The sequence below is a fragment of the Grammomys surdaster genome, unplaced genomic scaffold, assembly GCF_004785775.1.
Source record: "Grammomys surdaster isolate TR1022 unplaced genomic scaffold, NIH_TR_1.0 225, whole genome shotgun sequence".
NCBI classification, from domain to species: Eukaryota; Metazoa; Chordata; class Mammalia; order Rodentia; family Muridae; genus Grammomys; species Grammomys surdaster.
In genome coordinates this window covers 6391411-6416666 of record NW_021604670.1, presented here as the reverse complement: position 1 = coordinate 6416666, position 25256 = coordinate 6391411, and the positions used below count along the sequence as shown (strand labels likewise).

Genomic DNA, 25256 nt, shown 5'->3' with positions numbered 1-25256 from the left:
TACTTGGAGTGCTTTGATTCTGTCTTTCTGTTTTTGTTTCCATGTCATCTTGATTTCTTCACCATCATTTTTGCTCACAAAATTATATTATTATACAATATTAGTTTCCGAACGTCATTTTCTGGTATGCTTGCATGTTCTCCTATACTTCATGCTATCACCTTGAAATATTTCTTTAAAATTGTTTTTCAGAAATATCATTGTGTGGCTTTCATCTGGGGAGGTGTGCTTTATTTTCTCCAAGGCAGCTTGCAAAGGAAGCATGGTTTTACTTTTTAACATTCACACCTGGCGTTATTCATACATAACTTCTGCTTTGAAACTGCCAACTTCCTTTACTGTTCTTTATAGCCTTGAGGATTGTTGCAAGTAGATGAATTCTCCCTCTCCCTGTGACCCTGACAGCTTCAAACAGCAGAATCTGTTCCCTTGCTCACTTCTTATGCTTGAAGAAAATATCACAAACTGACACAATCTTAACTTGTGGTTGCAACAGCATAAATCTTACCATTCTTTTGTTTTGGTTTACAAAACATGGGCGTTGAGTTTGCTCTCAGTAAGCTATAATATAGAAGTTATTAATTATAGGAATTAAACAAAATGCAAAGTAAACACATAAAAATTCAATTGTTGCAAAATTTAATGAAATATGAAGATGAATTTGTTCTTATATGAACTGTATAAATCTCATAAGTACATGAAGATAAACAGATGATAGGTAGATGAATAAAGAAATATCAGGTCAGTCATCTCTGAGAGGCTGATCTCCCTGGGTAGGAATATATTTCTCATAAATATGTTTAACATTATCAAAGTACTTCTTAATTCAATTAAATCAAATATGAGCAAAGCACAAATAGGAGTCATTGGAAATAACAAAGGTCCAAGTCTGAGGTGTCAGAGCACAGTGGTTCCCAGAGGCCCCAGGTCCACCTTTGCTTCATCTTCTTGCAACATTCTTCTTGCAGAGAAGGCTCTGGTTTTTTCATGGACAATCTCCCAGGCACAATCAACATATGTCTTCTCTTTCAGGTACAGATGGATTCCTCTGACATATCTCAAGGGCACTTGTAGGGCAGACCTCCCCCTCCCATCACCTCCGTCTAGCATGCTTCAGGTCCTCCAGTTGCTGAAGGAGCTCAGCATGGAGTTTGTCAGGAGGGCTGCATTCCAGCATCAGAGTGCTGTCTGTGAGCAAGAGTTGGAGGATGGGATCTACTGGAACCTCAACTGGAAGAAAGACATAACCTGGACCCTGTGGAACACGATACCATCCACCATCTTCCTCGAGTATTGGAAGTTCCTCTGTCACTCCTGAAAGAGGAAGAAGAGACTCTTCTCATTTGGCCCAAGAACATAAATGTCTTCCTGCTAAGCATGGGAGAGCTCTGAGGTAGATCACAGACCAGAGGAGCCAACTGGGCGTAGCTGCACATCACCAGACGGCCAATAGAGGGAGCAGGAGGGCCATGGGGAAATGATGCCACTGCTCTGGACGAGTTGGGGCTGGATGACTCTTGGACTCAAGGTTTTGTGAAGCCAGCCTGTGCATGGCTGGCTTCTATGTAGCAAAGACAATTGTCATGTCTGAACACTCCCTACAGTTTACTTCTGTATTTTTGTTTGAGTGTTTTCAATGCGACCTGAGAGCACGACACTAAAATAATAATTTTGCAAGGAAGGTGAATGTTCTCAGTAAACTAGCTACTCCATTCCAGTTGGAAATTATCATTAGAAAGATAATAGAGTCTATACTGAGAAGTGTGTATATGTATGCAGTCACTCACTCACAAACACATCCACAACTATAGTCTTTCCACATATTGAAATATTTTATTGGTCCGGTGTAGGGACAAACGTTCAGGCACAGTCTGCACCTCTATTTTCCACCCTCCTTTTACCTGCAGAGTGATGCCCCTGAAGCCCTGTGGGTTTCTGAAGCTATTCGTGACTTGATGAACCATCCATGGCAAGGAAGCACTGGGAGAAGAGGGTGGGTGTTTTACTGTGAAAGTGACTTATCAAAGAGCTTCCCTGAAGAGTTTCTCCTCTGGAAACACATTCTTGCAGGCCATGCAGCTGTGTGTCACTGGTCTCTCAAGGTCACTAGTAATGGGCTCTGCCCTCTTTGCCTACATTTTTTCATACTGAGGTCTAATGTTCTCCCTGCTGTCACCATCCTGAGTGCAGGGTCTCCCCAGTTTTGTCTGTGTATAACAATTCCAATCCTAAGGAAATGCTGCTTCCCTCTCATCATGTGACTCACGCAGAGTCTGTCATCACAGCATCTACACCTCCTGATGTACAGTAAAGACGTTTCTTGGCATCCCACCTCACACTTCACACATAGAGAACAAAAACACTAACTAGCCTATCACTTCAAAACTCTGGTTCTAGAATCGTTGTCCCTCATCCTTCTAGTATATAAAATCCTCGTGTCTGTGTTTGTGTGAAAGGCTTTCATAGTGACTCATGTCCCTCAGATACAAGTGTCAGGAAACCTCAGAAGCTAAAAACAAAGTGGATTTTTTTTTGTCCCATGGCTGAAAAGAATGTCCAATTTGTCATAATTCTATTTTTATTAGACAAATTGCAAAGCCCAACCAACTCTGTTTTTGAGGAAACTCCATTTTGTGCAAGGCCAGGGCCTAAACTTCAATTCCAGGAAGAAAATCACAGAGTCCTTCTGAGCAAGCATTCTATGGCAACCCCACCCACTTAGCAACAGCTAGTCAGGCTACAACAGGAAGGTCAAGGTACATAGAGATAACTTCAGACATCCCTGCAGAGCATAGATAACTCAGCCACCCTTCTGTCAGGTAGTTTTGTCCCCATGTTTGGTTCCTGCAGATTATGCCACAAATGCAGTTTTTAAAATATTAACTTGCTGACCCATATGGAAATTCCCCAAGCTTGGTGTAACTACAATACCCTAAACCTCTATACTTGGGGCTCTCACTCTGACCTGATGTAGTGGCGATAGCGAGAGACCTTGCTTGCAGGCTCATAATAAAGACCCTTATGTGTTTGTATCAGAATTGGCTCCTGGGTGGTTCGGGGGGTTCCCTACAACTTGAGCATAACAAAATTTTTTGTATCTTGTAAATGCTATATTTATCATCAATCTTCTTAAATCCTGACAATTTACTATTTTTAACAATTTGACAATGATGGATTGATGAGCTGCCTTCTCTGGCAGCTACTTATTCAGCAACTAGTGCCCTACGTGTGTTTATGCAGTCTGAACACTGCCCATATTCCACACCCCCTAAGAAAGCCAGCATCACCATCACTATCTCTGATCCTATTCCTGTGCATCCTAAACATCCTGGCCAGTCTGTCAGGAAGATAAAGTCTCTGAGCTTCAGCTGAGAAACTATGTGCTCTAAGCTTTTCTAATGTTTTCAGAATGTGACAATGACTTAATGGTTGACACTTGTTTCCTTCTCTTTTCAATACATACTAAATCATTTTAATAATGGAATTACAAGGAACTAAAAGAAAGACTGAAACATGGAATCATTTTTCTTTATGACTTTCCTTCACATTTTATTTATTATTTCTACTTTTCTAAAAAAATAAAACTCCGTAGAGGCTTTGTAGCCTAAAAGAACTCGTTGAAACTTCCATTGCAATAAGGCTAAAGGAAGTGGCCTTTGCTTATGAAAGAGGGAAGTATCAATTGGGAAAACACAATGTAGCCAAGCTGGGTAACTCAGGACAAGAGCAAGGTGAACACTGGGCGCTGATGTAGAAGTCCACAAAGACAGGTATAATCTGGCAGAGACTACACAGAGGGACACTCCCATGCAGATCCACTGCCTTTGTGAGGCCAGATGATTGTATTTTCTCTCATTTACTGAAGGCTCAAGTAGCTTTAAGGACAGAAAGGAAAAACCAGACTAGCTCATACAAGACTGGCAACCAGACCCCATTTACTACTACAGATGGCCAGATTATATGTTAATAATCCTTCAAGGCCATGAAAATACTATGTCCAGAAATCTAAACAATAATAGAAAGGGAATTAAATGAATTTTAAACTTCTGTCATTAATGTTGATAACAATTAGGATGACATTAATATTTAAGTAATGTTAGTAATGTTACTTACATTGCTGTGGGGTCTTTTGAGAATATTCACTCATATACTTACCTGGCAGGGAAGACACCATGAACTGGAGAATATTCACTCAGCCCTCTCAGTAAAAAACAATTTGAATGATACTCATTTAAAGAACATCTTAGGGGCAAAATTAATCTTCAATGTTAAAACACAGTTGAGATGCAGTTTGTCTGCAATAGTCCTTAAAAAGAAATGAGTAATGGAAATGAAGAGAATTCAGAGCTTAGGAAATCCCTTGGCATGAAATCTATAGGGCAGAGGAAGAGGATGGGATAACAGCAGATTAAACAGATTTATTTCCTGTCTGTAAGATATAATTCAAAATATCTCTTAGGTTTAGTGTGTGTGTGTATACATGTATCACAGATATTTGAATGTCTTTATCTTTGTTTATAACTGGCATTAAAGTAGATTTCCCCCCACATTTTTGTCCCTGTATCATGAGTTTCTCTAGCTTTACAAGCTGTCATCCTGGTTTTACAGACTTTTAACAAATCTATAACAAAACTGTCATGTCTGAAGTGCTGTCCTCTCTGTGACAAATGCAGATGGTGCACTAGACTATGTCACATGGAGCATCTCTCCTGTCCCCAGATAAACCTGTCAAAGCTTACATGTAGCAATGGCCATCCTTCTTGGACCACAGTGTTGTCACTAGGACTTGACAGATGCCTGGGGAGGTGGGATGGTGCTCTGGGGCTGTCAGTGATGAGTCTGTTTGCTTCATAGGAAATCACAGTGAGTGGAGCTCATGAGGACTCTTCAGTGTGTTTCACTGGAGTGGAGTTCCCTTCTGCTAAAAGAGATGACAAGCTGGACCTGGTGGTTCAGCAACCCACAAATGTGGTACATGAGAACTGTAAGTTCAAGACCTGTTTGGGCAACTTTGCAAACATTTGTGGCAACTGTACCCTAAAACACCAAAGAATGACCATGAGATCATAGCTCTGGGGGAGAGCATTTGGCTAGTATGCATGATGTCCTCCTTTGAGTCTCTAGTACTGGAATGAATGAAGAATGAAAGAAAGAAGAGTGGGTTTGAACTGGGAGGTGTGGCTCAGTGGAAGAGCAGTTCTCCACTCTGCAGGAGGTGTCCTGGGCTTCAACCCTAGCATTAGTGAGGAAGGGGAAAAAAGAATGGAGGACTGGTGTGTAACTTACTTAGGAGTGGGTTCAGTCACCAACACATCAAACCGAGTGTGGTGTCAAAACCCTGTAATCCCACACCTCTAACAGTAGAGACATCGGGACTGAAGTCCAAAGTCATGCTCTTTTATATAGTGAATGACTTTGAGTTCATCATGATCTACCTAAGATCCCGACTCAAAAAAAAAAAAAGATACATAGAAGAAACAAACAGAATAAAGCTTTTGTTTGCACAGATGTATTCTTTAAAACTCCATCATCGCCAGGCCCATAATTAACTGTCACACTTTCCATACTTGCCCTTATGCCACTCACATTAATGACTAATGGTTCTAATGCATTTATAGAGGTTTCATGTTCTTTGTTGTGTGGACCCTAATCCTCAGGAATGATTGCAAACTTAAATATGCCTACTCAGAGAATAATGCACCAAGCATAATGCAGAAGGAAGAATGAAAACTGATCTAGCAACCTGATTGAACTAGGTAAAAGCCAAAAATTAACCTTCACAAAAGACTCTGCTGCCAAGAGCAGCTGTGATTTCTCAATCGCACTGTGTTGTTGTTGTTGTTGCTGCTGCTGCTGTTGCTGTTTTCCTCTTCAGAGCATACCTTGAACCACTTCTTGCTAAATGTAGTCAAAGGCTCTGACCCTCGGTGCATTCATACACTATCTGCAACACATTTGCATTTTAAAGAAACTGAATTAAGGATAGTATCTATGAGTTTCCCTGCAATGCCTGGATTCCATGAATAAGCTTCTCTACACTGTGATAATGTGCTGCTTTTTAGGGAACACACACACACAAAGACATAGGCACATGCACACTCAAACACGCACACATACATTAGCAAAAGATGCTAAAATAACCTATATAGCCCCATTTCAAATAGTCCACAGGCTTTTGTGGTCTGAGTCACTCATGCTGGGGACACTGTCTCTTGGTGCTTTCTCCCTGGAACAGCAGTGGGCTCTCAGAAACCTCTTCAGTCAATCTCCTGTCTCTAAATTGAAAACTTTTAAATGGTTAACTCCACATAGCCCAATGGCATTGCACCATTCCTCAGAATGATCTAAAAATATTTTATTCCACTCTGCTTTCCTTCCATGTTCTCTAGCAGGACACATTTGCATTCTGAGCAAATGGACTTTCTGTAATTTGTCTTCTGGTGGAGTAAGGATGTAGAGGTATCTGAACAAGGGAAAGATGGGCTCCTATATCCTTAATCAATTCACTGGGGGTTGACCTGTGTGGTTAAGGCTCTTTATTTAAATATGTCCTGTATATTATTGGATATTAGTGGGTCTTGACCACTGCAACTCAGGAATCAGGAATCTTCAAAATTCAAGTCATGGCCACAGTCATACTTTTGGTTCTGAAGTTCTAAATGGTAGTTAATTCTATCTGACCGTGCACATTGATCTTTCCCCAAAAACACTGTGTTCACTGAGTCATTGCAGCCACCATCCTGTGTTCCTTGTTACATGGACTAGACACTGCAAAGCAGAGCTTCAACAAAAGGGTTGACGTCTGGTTCTTCTATCAATCAGATGTTGCTGACTGAGCAGATCAATACTCTTCCAACTCATCCCATCCACATCCAGCCCATCTTCTTAGTTCTATAATTTTGCAAATACATAAAAAATCAATGTTGCCTTATGAAACAAAATAAAGCTATAGAGAAGTCCAGGGCAGTGTGTCAGGATGGAGACGATGATCAAACTTTCGGGTATAATTATTTATATTGGGAAAAGTTGATGATATAAGCAATGACAAAAATAGAAGTAGTCAGACTGGAAATATGTTATGTAATCACAATGTCAGCCAAGCTTACACCAACAACAACTCCCCCCCCAAAAAAAAAATGGTTTCAGCAAGCTGCCCTAGTAATCTCTCATGTTGCTTTACTTACGTCTGTGTTTTCTCTAAGGGTCCAGTGAGATTGGCACTGATGCACACTCATCCCTTCTCCAAAGGGATAGGATGCTCCTTGAATTTTAAGGTCGAGAGAAGGGACTTCTAGAAAGAAGGGACTTGTAAAACAATCTCTAATTAAAGCCTTACAATCCACATCAGACAGGAGGCAATGCCACATCCAGATGGGCACATGCTTCCTCCCCTCCTGAGACCTACAGAGCCCAGAAGGATTAATACGTCAAGAACTGTTGTCCCGTAAATGTGATAGTGGCAAATGACACATTCTAAATGTGTTATTCCCACACTATCCATTGCGAAGGAAGAATAAGTTTTCCTGAGTTAGGGAGTGTTTCTACAAAATATAAAAGTCAAGCAAATGGGTTTGTTCTGCTATAGTAATAAATTCATTGCAGAAAAAAATGCACATTATCTCTAACACCAGTGGACTTCTGCAGAGACAGAAAACTAGCAGGTCTCCAGAGTTGACTGTTTTCCTTTATCTGGGTAGGTACTGGGCACTTCTCTGGTGTTACTTTCTCAGCAAAAGCATAAAATGGTCCAGCTTCTGATTTTCTTTTAGCTACAGCTATAGTTACACCATCTTAACAGATAACATTCTCTAATATTAAAAAGCATCCTACACTAAGGCTGGAGAAATGACATAACAGTTACAAGTACTGGCTGCTCTTCCATAGGGCCAACGTTGAATTTCTAGCACCACATGGAGGCTCACATCTGTCTGTAATCTCAGTCCCAGGGGATATGATGCCCTCTTTTGGCATCCTCAGGCTCTGCACACATGTGATAGATATGCATGCTTACAAAACACCCATACACATAAAATAAAAATAAATCTTTTTTAAATTACTCATCCAAAGAAAGTGGAAAAGGAATTCCTCGCTTAGGAATCTGCAAAATGAAAACTCCCATTCATCTTTTGTTTTTTATTTGTGGTTTTGTTCTCCTTTGGGCAAACTAAGCTCAGACACCAAAAAGAATGGGCTTTTGAAGTAAGTTTGAATTAAAGAGTGTGAATGAACAGAGCAATCGGGTACTTCTAGGATGAGAGAAAGGTGCTAAGTGTGATTTCTCAATGAAAGGTTTTCTTTTTTAAAAAATGAGAAGGAGAAGGAGGAGGGGAGAGGGGGAGGGAGGGGGGAGGGGAAGGAGGAGGAGGAGAAGGAGGAGAAGGAAAAGGAGAAGGAGAAAGAGAAGGAGAAGGAGGAGAAGAAGAACCACCACCACCACCAGTGGGAAGTGTGCCCAGTGTCTGAATCTGCAAGAGAAAACTGCATATTTGACTTTGGTACAGGACACCAAATGTCTTCCAGTATTCCTACCTACAGTCTTGTCCTAGCTGAACATAAAGTAAGAACTATTCCCATGTGAGGAGTGACTGTTTTTTAGTCTTCTTCAGAACTCTTCCTTGATGGGTTTTCTTGAAAAAACAAAACAAAACAAAATGCTCTGAAGATGTCTACTAAGATATGTAAAATATTTCAATATTGTGGTACATTTTTTATAAAAGTCTTCTTTCAGTTACAATATGTAACTGTTAGGATTACCAAAAAAAAAAAAAAAAAAATGGTCCTCAGCTGCATGAAGAAAATCCCCATTCAGTGATGAGATTTCAGAATGACCAGAATCTGCCCCAGTCCAGGTTGCTGCCCTTGGTAGACTTACTTTCCAAACACAGCGCTTCCCTGAGTTTTCCTTAACCCAGAAGCACTACATTCTGTACACTTCCTTTGGGTGTGGCATTAACTATATGGAACAGCTCCTAGGAGTGCTCTCTAGCAGATGCATCACAAAACATAGACATTTCATTTAACTTCTGCTTTCTATTTGTAGCTTCTGCTCTTTAGGGAAACTGTTGAGCTGAAACCAGACGGAAGAGAAAGCAGCTATGTGTGAACAGGCAGAAAGGTGAAAGAGAGATGACAGAGGTCACATGGTAAAGGTAAGGGCTGTCCCACCTCTAACTGAACGTCATAGGCCTTCTGCACTTCCCTCTAAAAGTTTTCCCATCGAGCTGCCATCTCCTAATTAAATGTAAAGAAGAGTTTTCCTTCAAATGAGGAGCTCTCCTGACCTCTGCCTCCCCAGACTTCATAACCTAATATCTTTTTAAGCTGCTCCCTTTGAAGTCAGCTACTGAGTAGTAGATATATAGCCTAAGAATTTTAGTGAAAATAATTAATACATTGAAAAGTATTTTTCAATATTTTTTATAATATTTCACATACAATAAAATATCGGGAGATACTTGACCTGGAACAGCAGCTGACACTTTTTTAGTGATAGAGTCCTGAGAGAGAACCAGGAGATCAGAAGATAAAGAGGATAGAAGAAAGACAAGAGTTTGAAGGATTTGCACAAGCTTTATCTTATGCCAAGCAAACTTATTTAAAAGGTATAGCACTGCATATACTATTTCCAGGGGAGAAATGGTAATCGGCAGAAACCAACATACAAATAGGACTAAGTCAGCAAAATGCTAATAAAACAAAGAGAACACAGGGTATCTCAAGAGCATTATAGACGGAGCACACAGCAGCCTTGGGGCTGATCACCATAGCTCCTTAGAGTAGGAAGAATTGAGTTTTCAGGATCCTAAGCCACAGCTTTCCCAAGGCACTGGCCCCAGCATGTTATTGGCTCTGCCATGCTGTGTCTCTTCTCCATAAATCAGTGGCTCAGGGAAAACCTCACTTGATCAGTCCAGCTCTTAACAGATACCTAGCATATTTAAAATTACTGTGTATGGAAGAGAATGGAAGAGAATAACTAAGTGCTTTGCAGTGCACATTTGTGTTTGCTGTTCAGAACAAGTGATTCAACATCACACACACACACACACACACACACACACACACACACAGACACACAGACACACACACACATTCCCTAAACAGAAAAGAATTTCAACACAAAGTTATGTTCTTTGTACAGCTGTGTTGCAGGTTTTCTATTTTCAGTTCCTTTAATGGTTTCCAGTTCCCTTTGCCCTAGTATTGCATACATTTCTCTTGCTCACTGGATCCCATGGTTCGTTTTGCAATTTCAGCTAGTCAAGAACTCTTTTCTATGTGTAATGTTGAGTACTCACGGATTCTGTTGCTGTGTTTGAGACCCACATGATCCTGTAATGTTTTTAAAGGTGAGGAAATTAAAGGAGATGGTGGAAATTCCTCATCATATGTCCCTATTTCAGGAATTGGATGTTCTGAAGCCACAGTAGGAAGCATGTGGCAATGATGCCTAATAGCTTATTGTGCAGGCACAGCACAATAGCCTGAGTGTGGCACTTCTTTAAAATGATGAGGGCCAACTCTCCAGCCTTTTTGGAACTCATAATTCTGCCATTTAGGACTCTTCCTTTGGGGCTAGTTCCTATGGATATATCTTTGTGTTCATAAAAAATAATTAGTTTCCTTAAAGTTGAACACAATGTAGCTTAATACTCTTAAAAATATCTAACAATTGATTGAATGGATTTATCTCAAGATTACAATACAAATGAATCTTTGAAATGTCAGGCAGTGAGAATCATTTCTGTGTTAGAATAAGACTCAATTTTGTCAGCAAGTTGGCTGAGGAAGACAGGGCTCTCCAGACTTTTGCTCTGACCACCTCCCAGGCACAGGGGCTGTGTTCCTTCTCTCTCAGGTACACAGTGATCCTGTGTTAGTATCTCTTCACAGCCAGCAGGGAGTCTTCCTGGGTCAGGGAAGGTTCCTGCATCTCTACCTGCTGCATCAGGCAGCCTTGCATGTCATTGAGCTGCTGGTAGACGTCATTGCAGAAGGAGTCTAGGAGGGTTTCCTCCCAAGCAGCAGATGCCTCCTTTGATGTGAAGATGTTCAGGATCTGCTGAGTGAGAACTTGCAGGACAGGGATGGCTTGAGCCTTCTGGATCTGCTTGGCATTGACCTTCTCCAGGGGGAATCCAAAGTCCTTTCTGTCCTTCAGGCAGGAGAGAGAGGAGAGCCTTTTCATTTTTGCCAGGAATGTCAAGGCTCTCTTGTTCCTAAGGTTATGAGTCTGAAGTAGGTCACATCCTAGACAGCAGGTTGACCTTTCGCTCATCATCCCCAAGGTGCTCAGGAAAGCACTGGGCCTAGCCATTGTGGATGTTGCAGGTGCTGCTGGTCCTTGAGCTACGTGGTCCTGAACCTCTAAGTTCTCCACAGCCCTTGTTTTGTTGCTATGACTTAAGTAAGGATTGTTTGAGGTTTAAGTTTCTTATTGTCACTCAGGCTACTTCTATTTTTTGTTGTCTTCCATGTATTTCCTAGTTGGTTCAGAACAGCGTTGCTCAGGTGCTTTGTTTCCCTCCTTCTACCCCCACAGCCTTGTATGTTTCCTAAACACACTTGTAATCTGTAAAGTGTTAGCCTTAAGCATCTTACAGAATTGCAGAAAATTACTAAAATATGTGCATATGTGGAGGCTGACAGTGGATGTCTTCCTCGATGAACCTCACCCTATCTCTTAAAACAGAGTCTGTCACTGAGTCAGATCTCCATCTCATCTAACTAGCTGGACAGCAAGCCCCCCTAACCCTCCTATAGTGGTTTGAATGAGAATTCCTCCATAAGGTCTTCAATTTGAATACTTGGTCCCTAGTTGCTGGAGCTGTTTGGGGAGGGTTAGGAGGTTGTGGGGTCTTGTTGGAGGCATTATGCCATTAGAAGCAAGCTTTGAGAGTTTAAAGATTCATACCATTTCCAGTTTGCTATCTCATTTCATGCTTGCATTTCAAAATGTATGCTCTCAGCTCGCTGTTCTAGCCACCAAACTTCCTTGCAGTCATGCTTCCCACTGAAACTCTTATCTCTCTAGAACCATAAGCCAAATAAATCCTTTCTTCCATTAGTTGCCTTGGTCATAGCGTTTAATATCACAAGAATCGAAAAGCATCTAATACAGAAGTTGGTAGCAGAAGTATTGGCTACATTTCTAGGGCTGTAATAAAACACCATAACCAAGAAAACGTATAGACGAAAAAGTTTATTTAAGCTCTTGGTTCCAGAGGGCTAGTGTCCATGATGGTAGAGCAAAAAACATGGCAGCAGGAGCAGAAAACCCATGCAGGGAAAATAAAATTCTAAATGGTTTGAGTTTTTAAACTCTCAAATGACTTCTCCACCAACATAATAAATCCAAGTGAGTTGCATTTATAGCACAAAGGCAGGTTTATTAGGGCAGCTCAGGGCGGGGTGTCACTGACTTCACAGAAGGGGACAGTGAAGTCACAAGGCTGGTCTGGGGTAGGGGTTTCTTAAAGGGGAGGAGGGGGGTGTGATTTGATGGTGAAGTCCTGGGGTTATAGCCTTATTTGGTGGGTTTAGGGCCCTGTAGGTGTGTCTTAGGTCCAGTGGTCTCTTTTAAATCCTGATCTCTGGGAGCTGGTTGTATCCAGTGTTTTGTGTGGGCTTTGTAAGTCTGGGCTCCTGGTCAGAAGAGAAGGGCAAGAGACTTCTTGTTTCAGGCCCTCTTGCCTTTGTCACCAAACCTCCCGCCTAACAGTAAGGAAGAGAAAATTAGAAGACAAGAGGAAAAAGCCCTGCCCAATAGAGCAGGAGAAACAAGATAGCAAGACTGCATTGCCCAGCTTGCCCACTGTTTGGTGTTTGGTGTCTCCGCTCAAGAGCCTGGACAAATTTGCTCCTTGTCAATTCTACTGATTCATCTTGGTGAACTGGGACCAACTAATGGCTGATGTCAGGTCATATAAAAGAAGAAAGCTTGGTTGGGTAGTGGGGAAATGCATTTGCAGGGGTGGGAAGTATTTGTAAAAAAGATGCATGGAAATGGAGCAAGTTCCTCTTTTGCCTTTCCATCCTCAAATGGATCATGACTAGTATAAAAATTGTCTTGGTTTCATTTCAGAAATATAAAGCTCAGCATTGTAACAAATAAGTGTATCTTATAATAGATAGGAGATAAAAAAAATCATGATCACCCCAAAAGATACAGGAAAAAAAGATTTGATAAAACTCATGATAAAAGCTCTGAACACAGGCTATGGAATTGGCTTGTTATCTAAAGTGCTGGCTGCACGAGCATGAGGGCCTGATCAGACCCCAGCACCACATAAGGGCCAGGCACTATGGGACATATCTGTATGGCCTGTGCTGGTCCAGGAGGGCAACAAGAAGGTCCTGGGGGCCTGTCTGAGAGGTTTAGTGAACACCCTGTCCTAAAAAATAAGATGGCAAAAACAATAGAGGAAGACAGATGATGCCAACCTCTGTCCCTTCACTGACACACACACAGGAGTGAAGGAACCCGTACACCCTGTACACATACACACACATTTAAACTCTGAAACACACACACGTATACACACACACACGCACACGCACACACACACACACACACACACACACGAATCTTTCTATAATATGTAGAAAGCCAACAACAGACTGAAAAGGGAAGGAGAATCAGGAACAAGACAATGGTGAATCTCACAGCTCTTCCTCAATATAGTACTAACGATTTTAGTCAAAAGCAATTTGCAAAAAGAAAGTAATAAAGGGCATCCCAAGAGAGGTAAATTATGCCTGCTGACAACAAAATGGTCTCATACATAGAAAACCCACTTCCTCTATTAACAGTAAGTAGCAAACTCCACTGAGCACTCTAGTGATTAATCATAGTCATGTCCTCCCACTCCCTGAGGGCAATCACCCAGATGTCTCACAAGTGGTCCTTGCCAAGTGTGCTGTCTGTCATTTAATTGCAGTCAGTGCCTTTTTAGACAGCGTGAAGACAACTGTATGAGTTATGATTTGGTTTCCCTCCTATGGCGCTGTTTTCTGTAAATTATATCAGAAACCATGAACATTGTTTCTTGTTTACAAGAGTCTTTAAAAGAAGAGAAAAACTCAAATCTCGAGTAGGATCTCTAAAGGGAAATATAAAGAGATTAAGGCATGTGTTCTATTTTAGATGTATAAAAATGACATCTAGGATCAAACATCTAAGTGTTAGAATTTAAGGGACAGATTAACACTCGGACAGGTTTTTACTTCAGCAGTGGGCCTAGGATGAACACATCCTATTGGAATGAAATTGGGCACCTGCCATTTTCTGGGTATACTGAGTTTGCACTCCACTAAGAGAAGTGCTGAGGTCATTCATGATCTGAGTTCCGTAAGTGAAGAGTGGAACCAGAACTTGGATAAATACAAGGTCTGAGAGTCTTGGACGTGTTGTGTGAGGATCCCACAAACCAGTTGCATCCTCCAGACCAGTGGAGTCAGTCCTCCACTGAAGGTGTGGCTCTCCAGTTACTTCGAGGTTCTTTGTCATGGCCTGGCTTTGAGCCATGGCTGGCAAGCATGAGACATGCACAATCCCAGGCCAAATCAGGAACCTGCCCTGTTTCAAAGACAAGATTATATTTGTAGGTTTCCTCAAGACAAGTAGGCAGTAACAAATCCCAAGGGGCTCAGGCTACCTCTGTTCTCCTGACACAATCCTGAAGATCTCAAAGACCTAAACAGTAGTTGGAATTTCTGGTTATCTGTTTAGTACAGGAAAAGCAAGAGACCTGATCGTGGAGAATCCAGCCTAGCTGCTACAGATGAGCCCAAGTAGCCAGTCTTCATCAAACAACACGTTAACAGTTGTGCCTGGTGTGCATCAGAAACCCCGGCAGGGTGGAAGGGAGGCCTAAGACCCAATTTTCATGAGTTGGGTCTCATTTACTAATACATTACTTCAAGACAGTAAATATTCACTCAACCCAAGGACATTTTTCTTCTTCACTGATAACTTTAAATTTTAGAAATTCTGCTTTTAAGCAGAAGGAAATTTTATTTATATACATAATAATTCAAGCTTCTCTTTTAAGACAATTGTTATGCTGTCAGAAGTTATTCTTTTACAAATGGTCAGCTTCCAGTTTCTGTTGCTTGGTAAACGTGAAGAAAGATAAATGCTCACTCACACTCAGAAATACAAGGTGCCCTTAAACTTTTACTGTTCCCTCAAATTAAGAAGGAACATTAATCCAAAGATACTTAAAGTCATAGAATACTTTAAGTATCTTTGCTACCAGCAATTTACTTGTATTTGTAAGTATGTTAGTAAGTTAAATAAAGATTTTACTTTCTCTAATTGAACACTCTATCAGGGGAAACAATTCTAATGGAAAAGTGATTAGATAGAAACCTTTCCAAGGCTCTGAAGGAGATGAATATAACATCAATTGACGAAACCCATTTTCCTACTCCCTTAGAGAAATCATGTGGTGCTTTTAGCTGGGCGGTGGTGGTGCACGCCTTTAATCCCAGCACTTGGGAGGCAGAGGCAGGTGGATTTCTGAGTTCGAGGCCAGCCTGGTCTACAGAGTGAGTTCCAGGACAGCCAGGGCTACACAGAGAAACCCTGTCTCGAAAAAAACAAAAACAAAAAAACAAAAAAAAAAGAGGAGAAATCATGAGTGATAGTTTTTTATTTGGTCTTAGCTATTACATGAGTTGGAAACTAATATAAAATCATCAACCTTGGAACTTCAATGGGTATCAAATGTATTTTCTACTTTCTATTCCCACGTCTCTACTGACTGTCTACCTGTGGCTTCTGAGCTGCCAGACTTGGGGGAGGCGGGGGTGGGTGGACAATTGAGCACTCACTGACAGCAATAATGACTGTGAGAGGGAAGGTGCAAGATCATGCAGCACATGGAGACTGTGTGGGTCAACAGAAGTTTCCAGAAGTTATTGTTAAGCTGACATCTCAAGAGTCTTTAAAACTTAACCAGCCAACAGGGACTGGGGATGTGATTGTGTGACAGCCAGTGGGGTCTCACAGAAACAGAGGAAAATAAAAGTTTAAGACACATAGACATGGAAGCAGAAAGGAGAATAGAAGTTAGAGTGGGAGGTAGAAATGATATTATTAAAGGCTTTGTAAGAAGTTAGGGTGTAAGAGTCGGCAGACATGGTTACGAGAACTTCAGAAACACCTCAAGCACTATACCGCTATAACGAGTAAAATTGGATTTTTCTTGTTTATCTCCAAAACCTGCCTTCAATATAGGTTCCACATATCATGCAAAAAGAAGGGTGGCAACCCACTAGAAAACAGTTATTGTATCACAGGAGATAACTGAAGTTATCCACGAGGTTCAAATTGCTAAGGGTACAACTAAATGTTAAGACTGACAGTTAAACAGAGGTATTAAAAAGACAGTGCTTGTTAGGCCAGACAAGGTGCTGCATACCTTTTGATCCCAACACTCAGGAGGCAGACAGATCTTTGTGAGTTCAAGACCAGCCAGAGCTACCAAGTAAGAACCCTACCTCAAAAAAAATAAAAAAAAAAAAAAAGGATAGTATATATTGAATTGTGAAAATCCCTTAGAATCTAGTACGAACCACAAACTGTCACACTCGACTGCCCTTTCTCTCTGACTACAGCAGGTAGGTAGGTCTGGAAGGTTAAGCTTGTTCTGATAACATGCTCCGTTCCTAGACTTGTAATGAAAGCCATTAGCTGTAGACAAACAGGAACAGATTTCCCAGTGAGTATGACTTCTGGTCAAACTAAGTCACGTTTCACCACCATTCAATCATTTAAATACAACAATGAGATAATCAAAGACACAGATACTAAGCATCAAAATCAGGGTGAGAAGAGTTCTAACAACATCTACTTTTAGAAAATGTGGAGCATCTTATGGGGCCACACTAAAAGTAATTAATAGAAGCAGCATGCTGAAGTAACCATTTAAGGGTTCATTCTTTAGTTCATTGAAGAAATGCATTTTTCTACAAAGTATAAAACCTTGAAGGTGATTTTACTATCCTGTCAAACTAAATTGTTTATACCAACTGTTAATATATTCAGCTATGAGAGTGCTTCCTACCCAACAATTGAGATTTTAAAAATTCTTCAGTATCTGGCATCTAAAAAATTAGAGTGACGTGTTTAATATTAAAGCATGTTAATTACATTTCCATCAGAGTGATAAACACCTACAGGGAACAACTTCATGTGGAGAGGTTTCTTGTCACTCTGGTTTCAAAGTCCATCCAAAGTCACTTGCACACATAGCTTTGGACATGCAGATATCTCATCAGGAATGCACTACAGAAGAATACACTCATGTTTTGGCAGCCTAATCTACACAGTGATTTCCAGCCTGCCAAGGATAGTGAGACCCTGTCTCACAAACAAAACACTCAGAAACAAATTAATGAAATATGCAATGTTTCTCCATTAACAGTTAAGGTGCTACTGGCAACTAATGTAGACCCAGAGTGGGACAACTACAACTTTGAAGATTTCCTTTGAATGCTCACTGTGCTTTTTGTCAACTTGACATGAGCTGGAGTCATCTGGGAAAGAGGACCTCAATGAGAAAACACCTCCACTACTTGGCCTGTGGGCAAGCCTGTGGGTGACAGATGTGGGAAGGCCTAGTTCAATGTGGGTGGTGGTAACCTCTGGCTTGGTCCAAGTTCTGGGAGTTATACCGATGCAGGCTAAGTAAGCCATGAAGAGCAAGTCAGTAAGCAGCACTCCTCCACTGCTTAAGCCTGTCTCCAGGTTCCTGCCCTAGCTCTCCTCAGTGATGGACTGTGAAGTGGAACTGTAAGATAACCAAGTCACTTTTGGTCAATGTTCATGACAGCAACAGACAACTCACTGAGCACATTTCTGCTATAAATACAACTAGTGCTATTGCAAATACTTTTCAGGAATCTAGGAAAACTTACACTGTTCAGATTTACACTGTGTCCCTGCTAGTACATGGGGTAAAGTTTTATGTATAATAATTGAAAGCTGAATCAGGTTTACTTACAGTGATGAAATTTTGAGGTTAATCAAATATCAATCTATCAAAGTGTAAAATCTATGGCACTTTCATGACATTATATATTTCATGGAAACATTTTCAAACAGGTTTGAATTATTGATTAAATCTAAATTAAAAATCTCAACTAAACATCTGGGTGGGGCTGGGCAGATGGCTCAGTCAGTAACTGCTTGCCACATGAGCACATAACCCAGTGCTGTAGAGATGGAGACAGGAGGATGCCCAGTTCTTTTTGGCCAGTCAGTCTAGCTGAAGTGATGAGCTGAAGATTCAGTAAGAGATACTGTCTCAAAATAAAATAAGGTGGAAAAGTAATTGTGGAAGACACCTTGCTCCAGTCTCTAGCCTCCACACATGTATACACATGAACCTACACACACATATGAAGCCATACACACACATGCAGACACCAGAACTCATATACATGTGTACATGCATACACATGAACCCCCCACACACACACACAAATTATAAAATGCCATTGGTCACAACTACTACCTACCTAATGAATGCTTCTCTGTGTAAAGCAGTTTTAAAACACCTCCTCACAACCCAACGCATACAACTTTTTTAGATTTTGAGTGTTTTGCCTGTATGTAAGTATGTATGTATGTATCCATGCATGTATGTATTGTGCACTATGTGCTTGTCTGGTGCTCACAGAAGTCAGAGGGCAAAAGATCAAACTAGAGTTACTTGTGAAAAGTTAGGAACCACCATATGGGTGCTGGGAATTGAACCCAGGTCCTCAGCAAGATCTTAAGTACTGAGCCATCTCTCTCCAGTCCTAAGATGCAAACCTAACAAGCTCCAGGGTAAGAGGAAACATGAATCTTATAGATGTAAACATACCTCCAGAGTCTGTCAGCAGACTTTAGTTGAGCAAAGGATACTCTGTCATGTGTACATATGATCTTCATAAGAACAAAGTACTTTCAATTATAAGCTAGAAAAACTTTAATATGACCAATGTATAAGCTACACTAGAAAGAAAGAAAAATCTAAGTCTGGATTTATCAGCATGGAAATACAATTTACCTTTTTGTTTTCCAACAGGGTCTCACTATACAGCCTAGACTGGCCTTCAATGCATAATCCTCCTGCTTGTTTCCCAAGTCTGGGATTACAAACATGCTCCACCACTTCAAAAAGAATATGCTTTTCATGAGATGCATTCGGTAATTAAGAGATAAAGTTCATGCATATTATTTTTTAATATCTACACATGAAAAACTAGGCAAGTCATAGTGATTGTAGTTTGTCTTTGAAACTTGAATTGGCAGCTTTTAAAACTATTTGCCAATGTTTTTATATATATGTATGATGAACTCATCATTTATTATGAGGGGTTATGGCTGGCATGTAAAACCAAAGATAATCTTTATTTTATGCTTTATTTTCCTGCTCATTTTGTAGGGCAAACCTTACTTTTATACCAGAAAAGCTTGTAAATATTATTGAAAACTTACTGGGAAAAACACAAACAAATGTTAACAATGCTTTGTAATGATATGTGCTTATTATTTCAGTCACTTAAAATTTCCATCTTAACAGAAGTTCTGGTTTTAATTAGTCATAGTAATACAGTATCAGCCAGCTTCTTGTATGATTACCAAGAGAGCCATCAACTATGTAACCCTGGAAAGTAACAGGAGAAATGTACATGTAAGATTTAGGGTGATACAGATGGAGCAATCTGCTTACCTGGTTAAGGACTAAGTACTTGTTAATTACAGAACAAGAATGTCAAATGTACTAAGAACAAAGAAAGAAAATCTTTTTAGAACACTGGAAAGTAAACGGAAAGGTTTATCTTTAAGACTTAGGGTTATGCAGATGGAGCAGTATGCTTACCTGGACTAGGAGTACTTGCTACAGAACAAGAATATCAAATGCACTGAAAACATAGAAATGCTTTTTTAGCAAAAGGGAAAGCATGTATAGAAAACAGGTTTGCAATATCAGCTCAGCGTATTAGAACCAGCATGAAAAAGCAATATATCAATTCCATGTGGCATCAATGGGAGGAGAGGGCCTAGCTCCTGTAAAGGCTCGATGCCCAGGTGTAGGAGAATGCTAGGGTGGTGAGGGGGGAGTGGGTGGTGGGGCAGCACCCTCACAGAAGCAGGGGGATGGGGAGGGGATAAGGGGTTTGCAGAGGGGAGACGGGAAAGGGGATAACATTTGAAATGTAAATAAATAAAATATTCAATAAAGAAATAAAACAAACCATAGAAAAGTTATCCAAAGGTCAAAATATAGAAGGGACAAATTTGGTTTCAAAAAACTACTGACTGAAAAACAAAACAAAACAAAACAAACTACTGACTGAAGAGACTCCATCTGTAAAACTAAGAAGTTTGAGTGGGAGGGAAAAAAGGAAATACAAGAAAATATCAGTTAAGTAATTTTATTATATAAAAGAGATCCTGTAACTTGATATGAAAGACAAAGCAACTTCAAAAGCTATCACAACGAAAAGGACATTGACATTTGACCAAAGAGAAAATGTAGCTATTCAAAATACAGAAGTTTTCAATCTTGCTATTAAAAAAAGAAAAAAAAAATCAAGATGCAATTTCTTGCCTGCTTATTCAATACACAAAGTTACTAGCAATTTTTACCTTAACTTCTAAAAGCACTCAAATATGTCTAAAGTTAACAAAAGAAAAAAGGCAGTCATTAAAAAAAAAACCACGAAGTATGAAAATTCTGTCAATGCAAAAATTATGAAAAGCATTAAAATGAATCAACACATGTATATATAGGCAGTAAGTAAGTTCAGATGCCAGAAGCCAAATCCTTTTCCTTCGTCTGAATTACATTAAGGAACTGTCAATGGCATTGTTCCTTATTTACACTCTGGTATTCTCCCAGGACTAGATGTATATGTGTATATGTGTATGTGTGTGTGTGTGCGTGTATGCATTTTTTTCCTTCAGTTGAACAATTTTCCCAGGAAAATATGTATTCAGTATCACTCATTACCAAGGGACACTATAATTCCATTTATCTGATAAGTTCCCTTCAGATTTTCCCATGTATTTCTCAGCCAGAAAGTATTCCCACAGTATTGAAGACTGAAGGTCTACTTTAGCACTGCCTTAAAGAAACCAGCTGACTTCTTAGGGGATCTGAAGTTCCTTTATCAAGGCTAAAATGGCATACTTTTGATTTGATGCAGAACAGGGTATATCTCTGTCTGCTCAGATCACAGCCTTGAGGCAGCTCACACATTACAGGATGCTTACCAGTTACAGCAGCACCAGAAATCACTCAAAATCACATAATAGACATGTCAGAGTGACTAAGGCAGGAGACTAAACTCAAAATCCTGGAGCTTTGTTGAGAATGTCTTTGCCTTCCTTAACTCCCAAGTTTCACAGGTAAAAGTTAATGATTAAAAAAAAAAAGCAATTCTTTGAAACTTGCCTTCTGCTAAATAATCAATATGCATGTAACTACAGAATATACAGAAAAACTAATTAAATTTCATTTAAAGAAACAATTCCATAAAATGACAAAGTTGGCCGTCAATTTAGCTTGTTGTAGCCCTTATCAATCTAAATTCTGTTTACGACTTTAGACAAGGACTCTCTGATATTGAATTTTCATTGAAATAAAATTAGCTGCTTTCTTGAAAAAAATATAAGGTCATTTTCACTACAGTTGAAGTTTCTATCAAGTCTAAAAGTTTATATGTACACACAAATTTTTATGTGAGCATGAGTATCTGACTAGTGTACATATCTATTATTTTTTCTCCAGCTAGATAACAAATCTTAACCTGTTTCTTCTACTTAATATTGTTACTATTTCTGTCTACCTAAGAAACTTCAAATATCCTAAGACTAATCACACAGCCTAGTTAACAGACTGTCCAAAACTATCCAAGAGGGAGGTAGCTGTACCTTGGCAATCTTTATTTTAGGTTAGAACAGGGGGCCTCCATTTAATGTTTCAGTCAAATCAAATGTTTCAATTTTTTTTTAGTATAACAGACATAATTAAACATTTACTATAATCATCTAAATTTGACATAAACCACAAAAAACATCTAATTTTCTATGTATCTTTTTCACTTGTTAAACAGCTGAATATATTTAATACTTTTTAAAATGCACTTGTTAGCCATTTAATAAACAAGATGAAGTCAAACCAAAAAAAAAAAAAACCTAAGTTACCTTTTTATCTATTAACTGTAGCAATAAGGAGAGACAGTGGAAAGGGAAGCACAAGACCATCCATGACACACTGAAAAGGTATTACACCTTGGATCTAAGAATGATCTGAAGGTGCTGAAAGAGGCGATTCTCTAGAAGGTGACCCAGGATTTTCTTCAGGTGGAAAAACTGTGAGAGTGCAAGCCCGGATGCCACCAAGCGACTCTGGAAGATCAAAAACTTTATGCCACTCATCTTTTTCTGGGTCGTATTTCTGGACAATTTCCACCATGCACCGATTATTCCAAGAATATCCACCAACAACATAGATTTTGTTTTCAAAGACAGCAACTCCAACATCACTCTGACCTCTTAGCATAGCAGCAATTGGTGTCCACTGGTCAAGAGTTGGCGAATAGTATTCGCAGCTTAGGACATCATCATAATCACTTGTTCCTCTGAAGTGGTTGCCACCAATGACATACAGCTTGTCTCCAACTGTACACATGCAATGCAGACCTCGGACTGTAGTCATAGGAGCCTTCTGTGTCCATTTGTCTGTATCTGGGTCAAAACACATGAGCTCATTTTGGAAAGTGTCATGGGTAATTCCTCCGGAAATATACATTAAACCCCCATATACTGTTCCAGCATGGCCATAGTGGGGTTCACTCATTTTTGCGACATAGCTCCATTCATTCATTCTTGGGTTGTAACATTCTACTGTAGCCAGTTCACCAGCTGCACTGCGCCCACCAACTGCATATAAATGTCCTTTGAGGGCACTCAGGTGAAAGAATGTGCGCTTTTCGTTTAAGGATGCCACCTGCATCCATTTATTATAACGAGGATCAAATCTGAAGACTGTATCAACAGCAGTTTTTCCTTTTGTATCATAATTACTCTGACCACCAACTACATAAAGGAAATTTCCAATAACAGCAATGCCGTGCTGGTACCGAGGAGCATCCATGGGGGCTAACGACTTCCATTCCTGTGCCCTTTCGTCATACATCCGTAACTCTTTACTTACAACTAGCTGTTGCCTCAAAACTCCTCCTAAGGTAACCAAATGAGTAGAATCAGATCGAATGGCGGTTCTGTCTGACTGCATCACTGGCTGCATATATGGCATCATTTGGTAATTGCTTGCTTCCAAAAGTAAATTCACACAGGTATTGTCTGTTCTCATGAAATCTACTGTCTGCACATAGTTGATGAGATCCTGTGGCGTCATCAGTGGGAAGCGAATATTCTTCATTAATTTTGCAGCATAGTCCATCCGAGGGTCTTCCAGCCTTAGCCAGCGGCAGGCTGCCTTAAAGAGTTCAAGTTCAGAACAGTGCTTGAGACTATTGCTGGAAAGCACAAAGGCAAGCCGTTCAAAGGGAAGTTTTAGAAACTCCCCAGTACTCAACAAGGCAGGAAAGTTCTTCAGGATGAAATTATTCACGTATTTATCCACTTCTATAAGATTGTAGGTGTTAGCAATCCGTCCGACTTCAACACAGTTATCTAAAGAGACGCCTGATATAAGAAATACTTTACAAAAATCCAAAACCGGCAAGATTTGTAGAAAGCTGGCAGCTTCAAGAGTGTCCTGAAGATTGTCCATATTAAGAGACAGCTTTGCAGTATAAATAAAATCAATGATTTTCTTCAGACCAACTTTGTTCACTCCATGAAGCTTAATGCACATTAAATCTTTCTCTTTCATTCCTCCTGTGAACATGGCCTTGAAATAATCACTGGCAGACGCCATCATGGCTCTATGAACCGGGAAGATTTCTTCTCCATCGCCAGGTACCAGAGTCACGTCACAAAGCAGCCCCTCTATTCTGAGCTGATCAAAGCCTTGCAATACAACAGAACTGTGTGTATTGCTGGTAAAAAACCGCGTAGTTCCAGCCTTGCAAGGCTGCAGGTGGGCAGAGACGCCCATGTCGCCGTTACCGAGAGACACCTTCATGGGAGAACCCGGTGCTCGCAGCGAGCTGCAGGCCGCAGACGTTACAAAGAGAACACTCTGGGGAAACGCCGGGCCGCCGAACGAAGGGCAAGCGAGCGGTCGCCGCAGCACCGTTCAGGGCACCCCGACGTCCGCCTTGCAGCAGCACCACGCACCTCAAATCTGACAGTAGAGCGGGTGAGTCATCACCTGAGGCAGTTACGTGACCGCTTCACCTCGTCCGGCTCGGACTGTCGTCCTTCGCCGCTGCGCTCAGGGCGGGGGAGGGGCCGTCACGGCCTGTGCACCCCGGCTGCCGCCCTCCAAGGCTCAGCACCTCAGCGAGCAGCGGCTGCGTCCTCTGAGGTCCTCGATGTGTCGCCGCGGTCACCGACGTGGCTTGGAGCAGGGCCTGGAATTCCGACTTGGGCCTAGAACGGCGGCCTAGCACCGACACCCAGCCCGACCTTCCGGAAAGGCCGAATCCCAGGATCCCCCGGGCTAGGAGCGGCTGCACAGCTATTGCGCTTGCGCAGCTGACTTGGCAAGGGGGCGGTGGGTGGGGGAAGGGCGCGGGCGGGAGGGGGCGGGGTTCCGCCCGGCCAGCGAGGCCTGCAGAGGGGCCATTACGTAAGCTTGAAGGAATGCGCGTGCGTGTGCTTCAGCTTGCCGTGGTAGGTTTTCTTAGCACTTTTCAAGAGCGCATTCTTTTCAAGATTTACGCTAATGGCCTTTGCCAGAACAGCAACCAAACGCAACCTTTGTTCAAACAGAAGAAGCCTTGCGGAGGAAATCATTGTATCGTTTTAATTTTTTTTTCTTCAAGAACAGTTTTACAGTGTACATCACTCAGTTTGATAACTCAATTAGAAGGTTGGTTGTAAAAGGTTTTTTTGTTAAATATTTAAAACATTTAACTTGTCATTAAATTTTGATCCTGATGATGTATTTTGAATATTTGGCAGGAGAGATAATGCCTTCATAAATACAGCTTTCAGGGTTTTGTTTTCCAAACACTATTTTTAAATGGTTACATAGTTTCCCAGTAGTTAAATATGTTATAGTTTACTTTGTCCGCTGTTTTCTCCAGAGTGTACAAATGTCCTCCATTGTCTTACG

The 25256-nt window shown here is 40.8% G+C and overlaps 1 protein-coding gene and 1 pseudogene across 1 annotated transcript; both read right to left on the bottom strand.

The window, feature by feature from the left end:
- Positions 1 to 10738: 10738 nt before the first annotated feature.
- LOC114625999 lies at positions 10739 to 11317 on the bottom strand (annotated as a pseudogene).
- Positions 11318 to 20420: 9103 nt separating this feature from the next.
- On the bottom strand, positions 20421 to 24652 carry Klhl9 (kelch like family member 9). Its single transcript, XM_028773324.1, has one exon. The coding sequence runs from the start codon at positions 24156 to 24158 to the stop codon at positions 22305 to 22307; it is 1854 nt and encodes a 617-aa protein (XP_028629157.1). The 5' UTR covers positions 24159 to 24652; the 3' UTR covers positions 20421 to 22304.
- Positions 24653 to 25256: the final 604 nt, after the last annotated feature.

What these genes read in the sequence shown, in the direction of transcription:
- Klhl9 (XM_028773324.1), bottom strand. Translation starts at nt 24,158, where the DNA reads ATGAAGGTGTCTCTCGGTAACGGCGACATGGGCGTCTCTGCCCACCTG.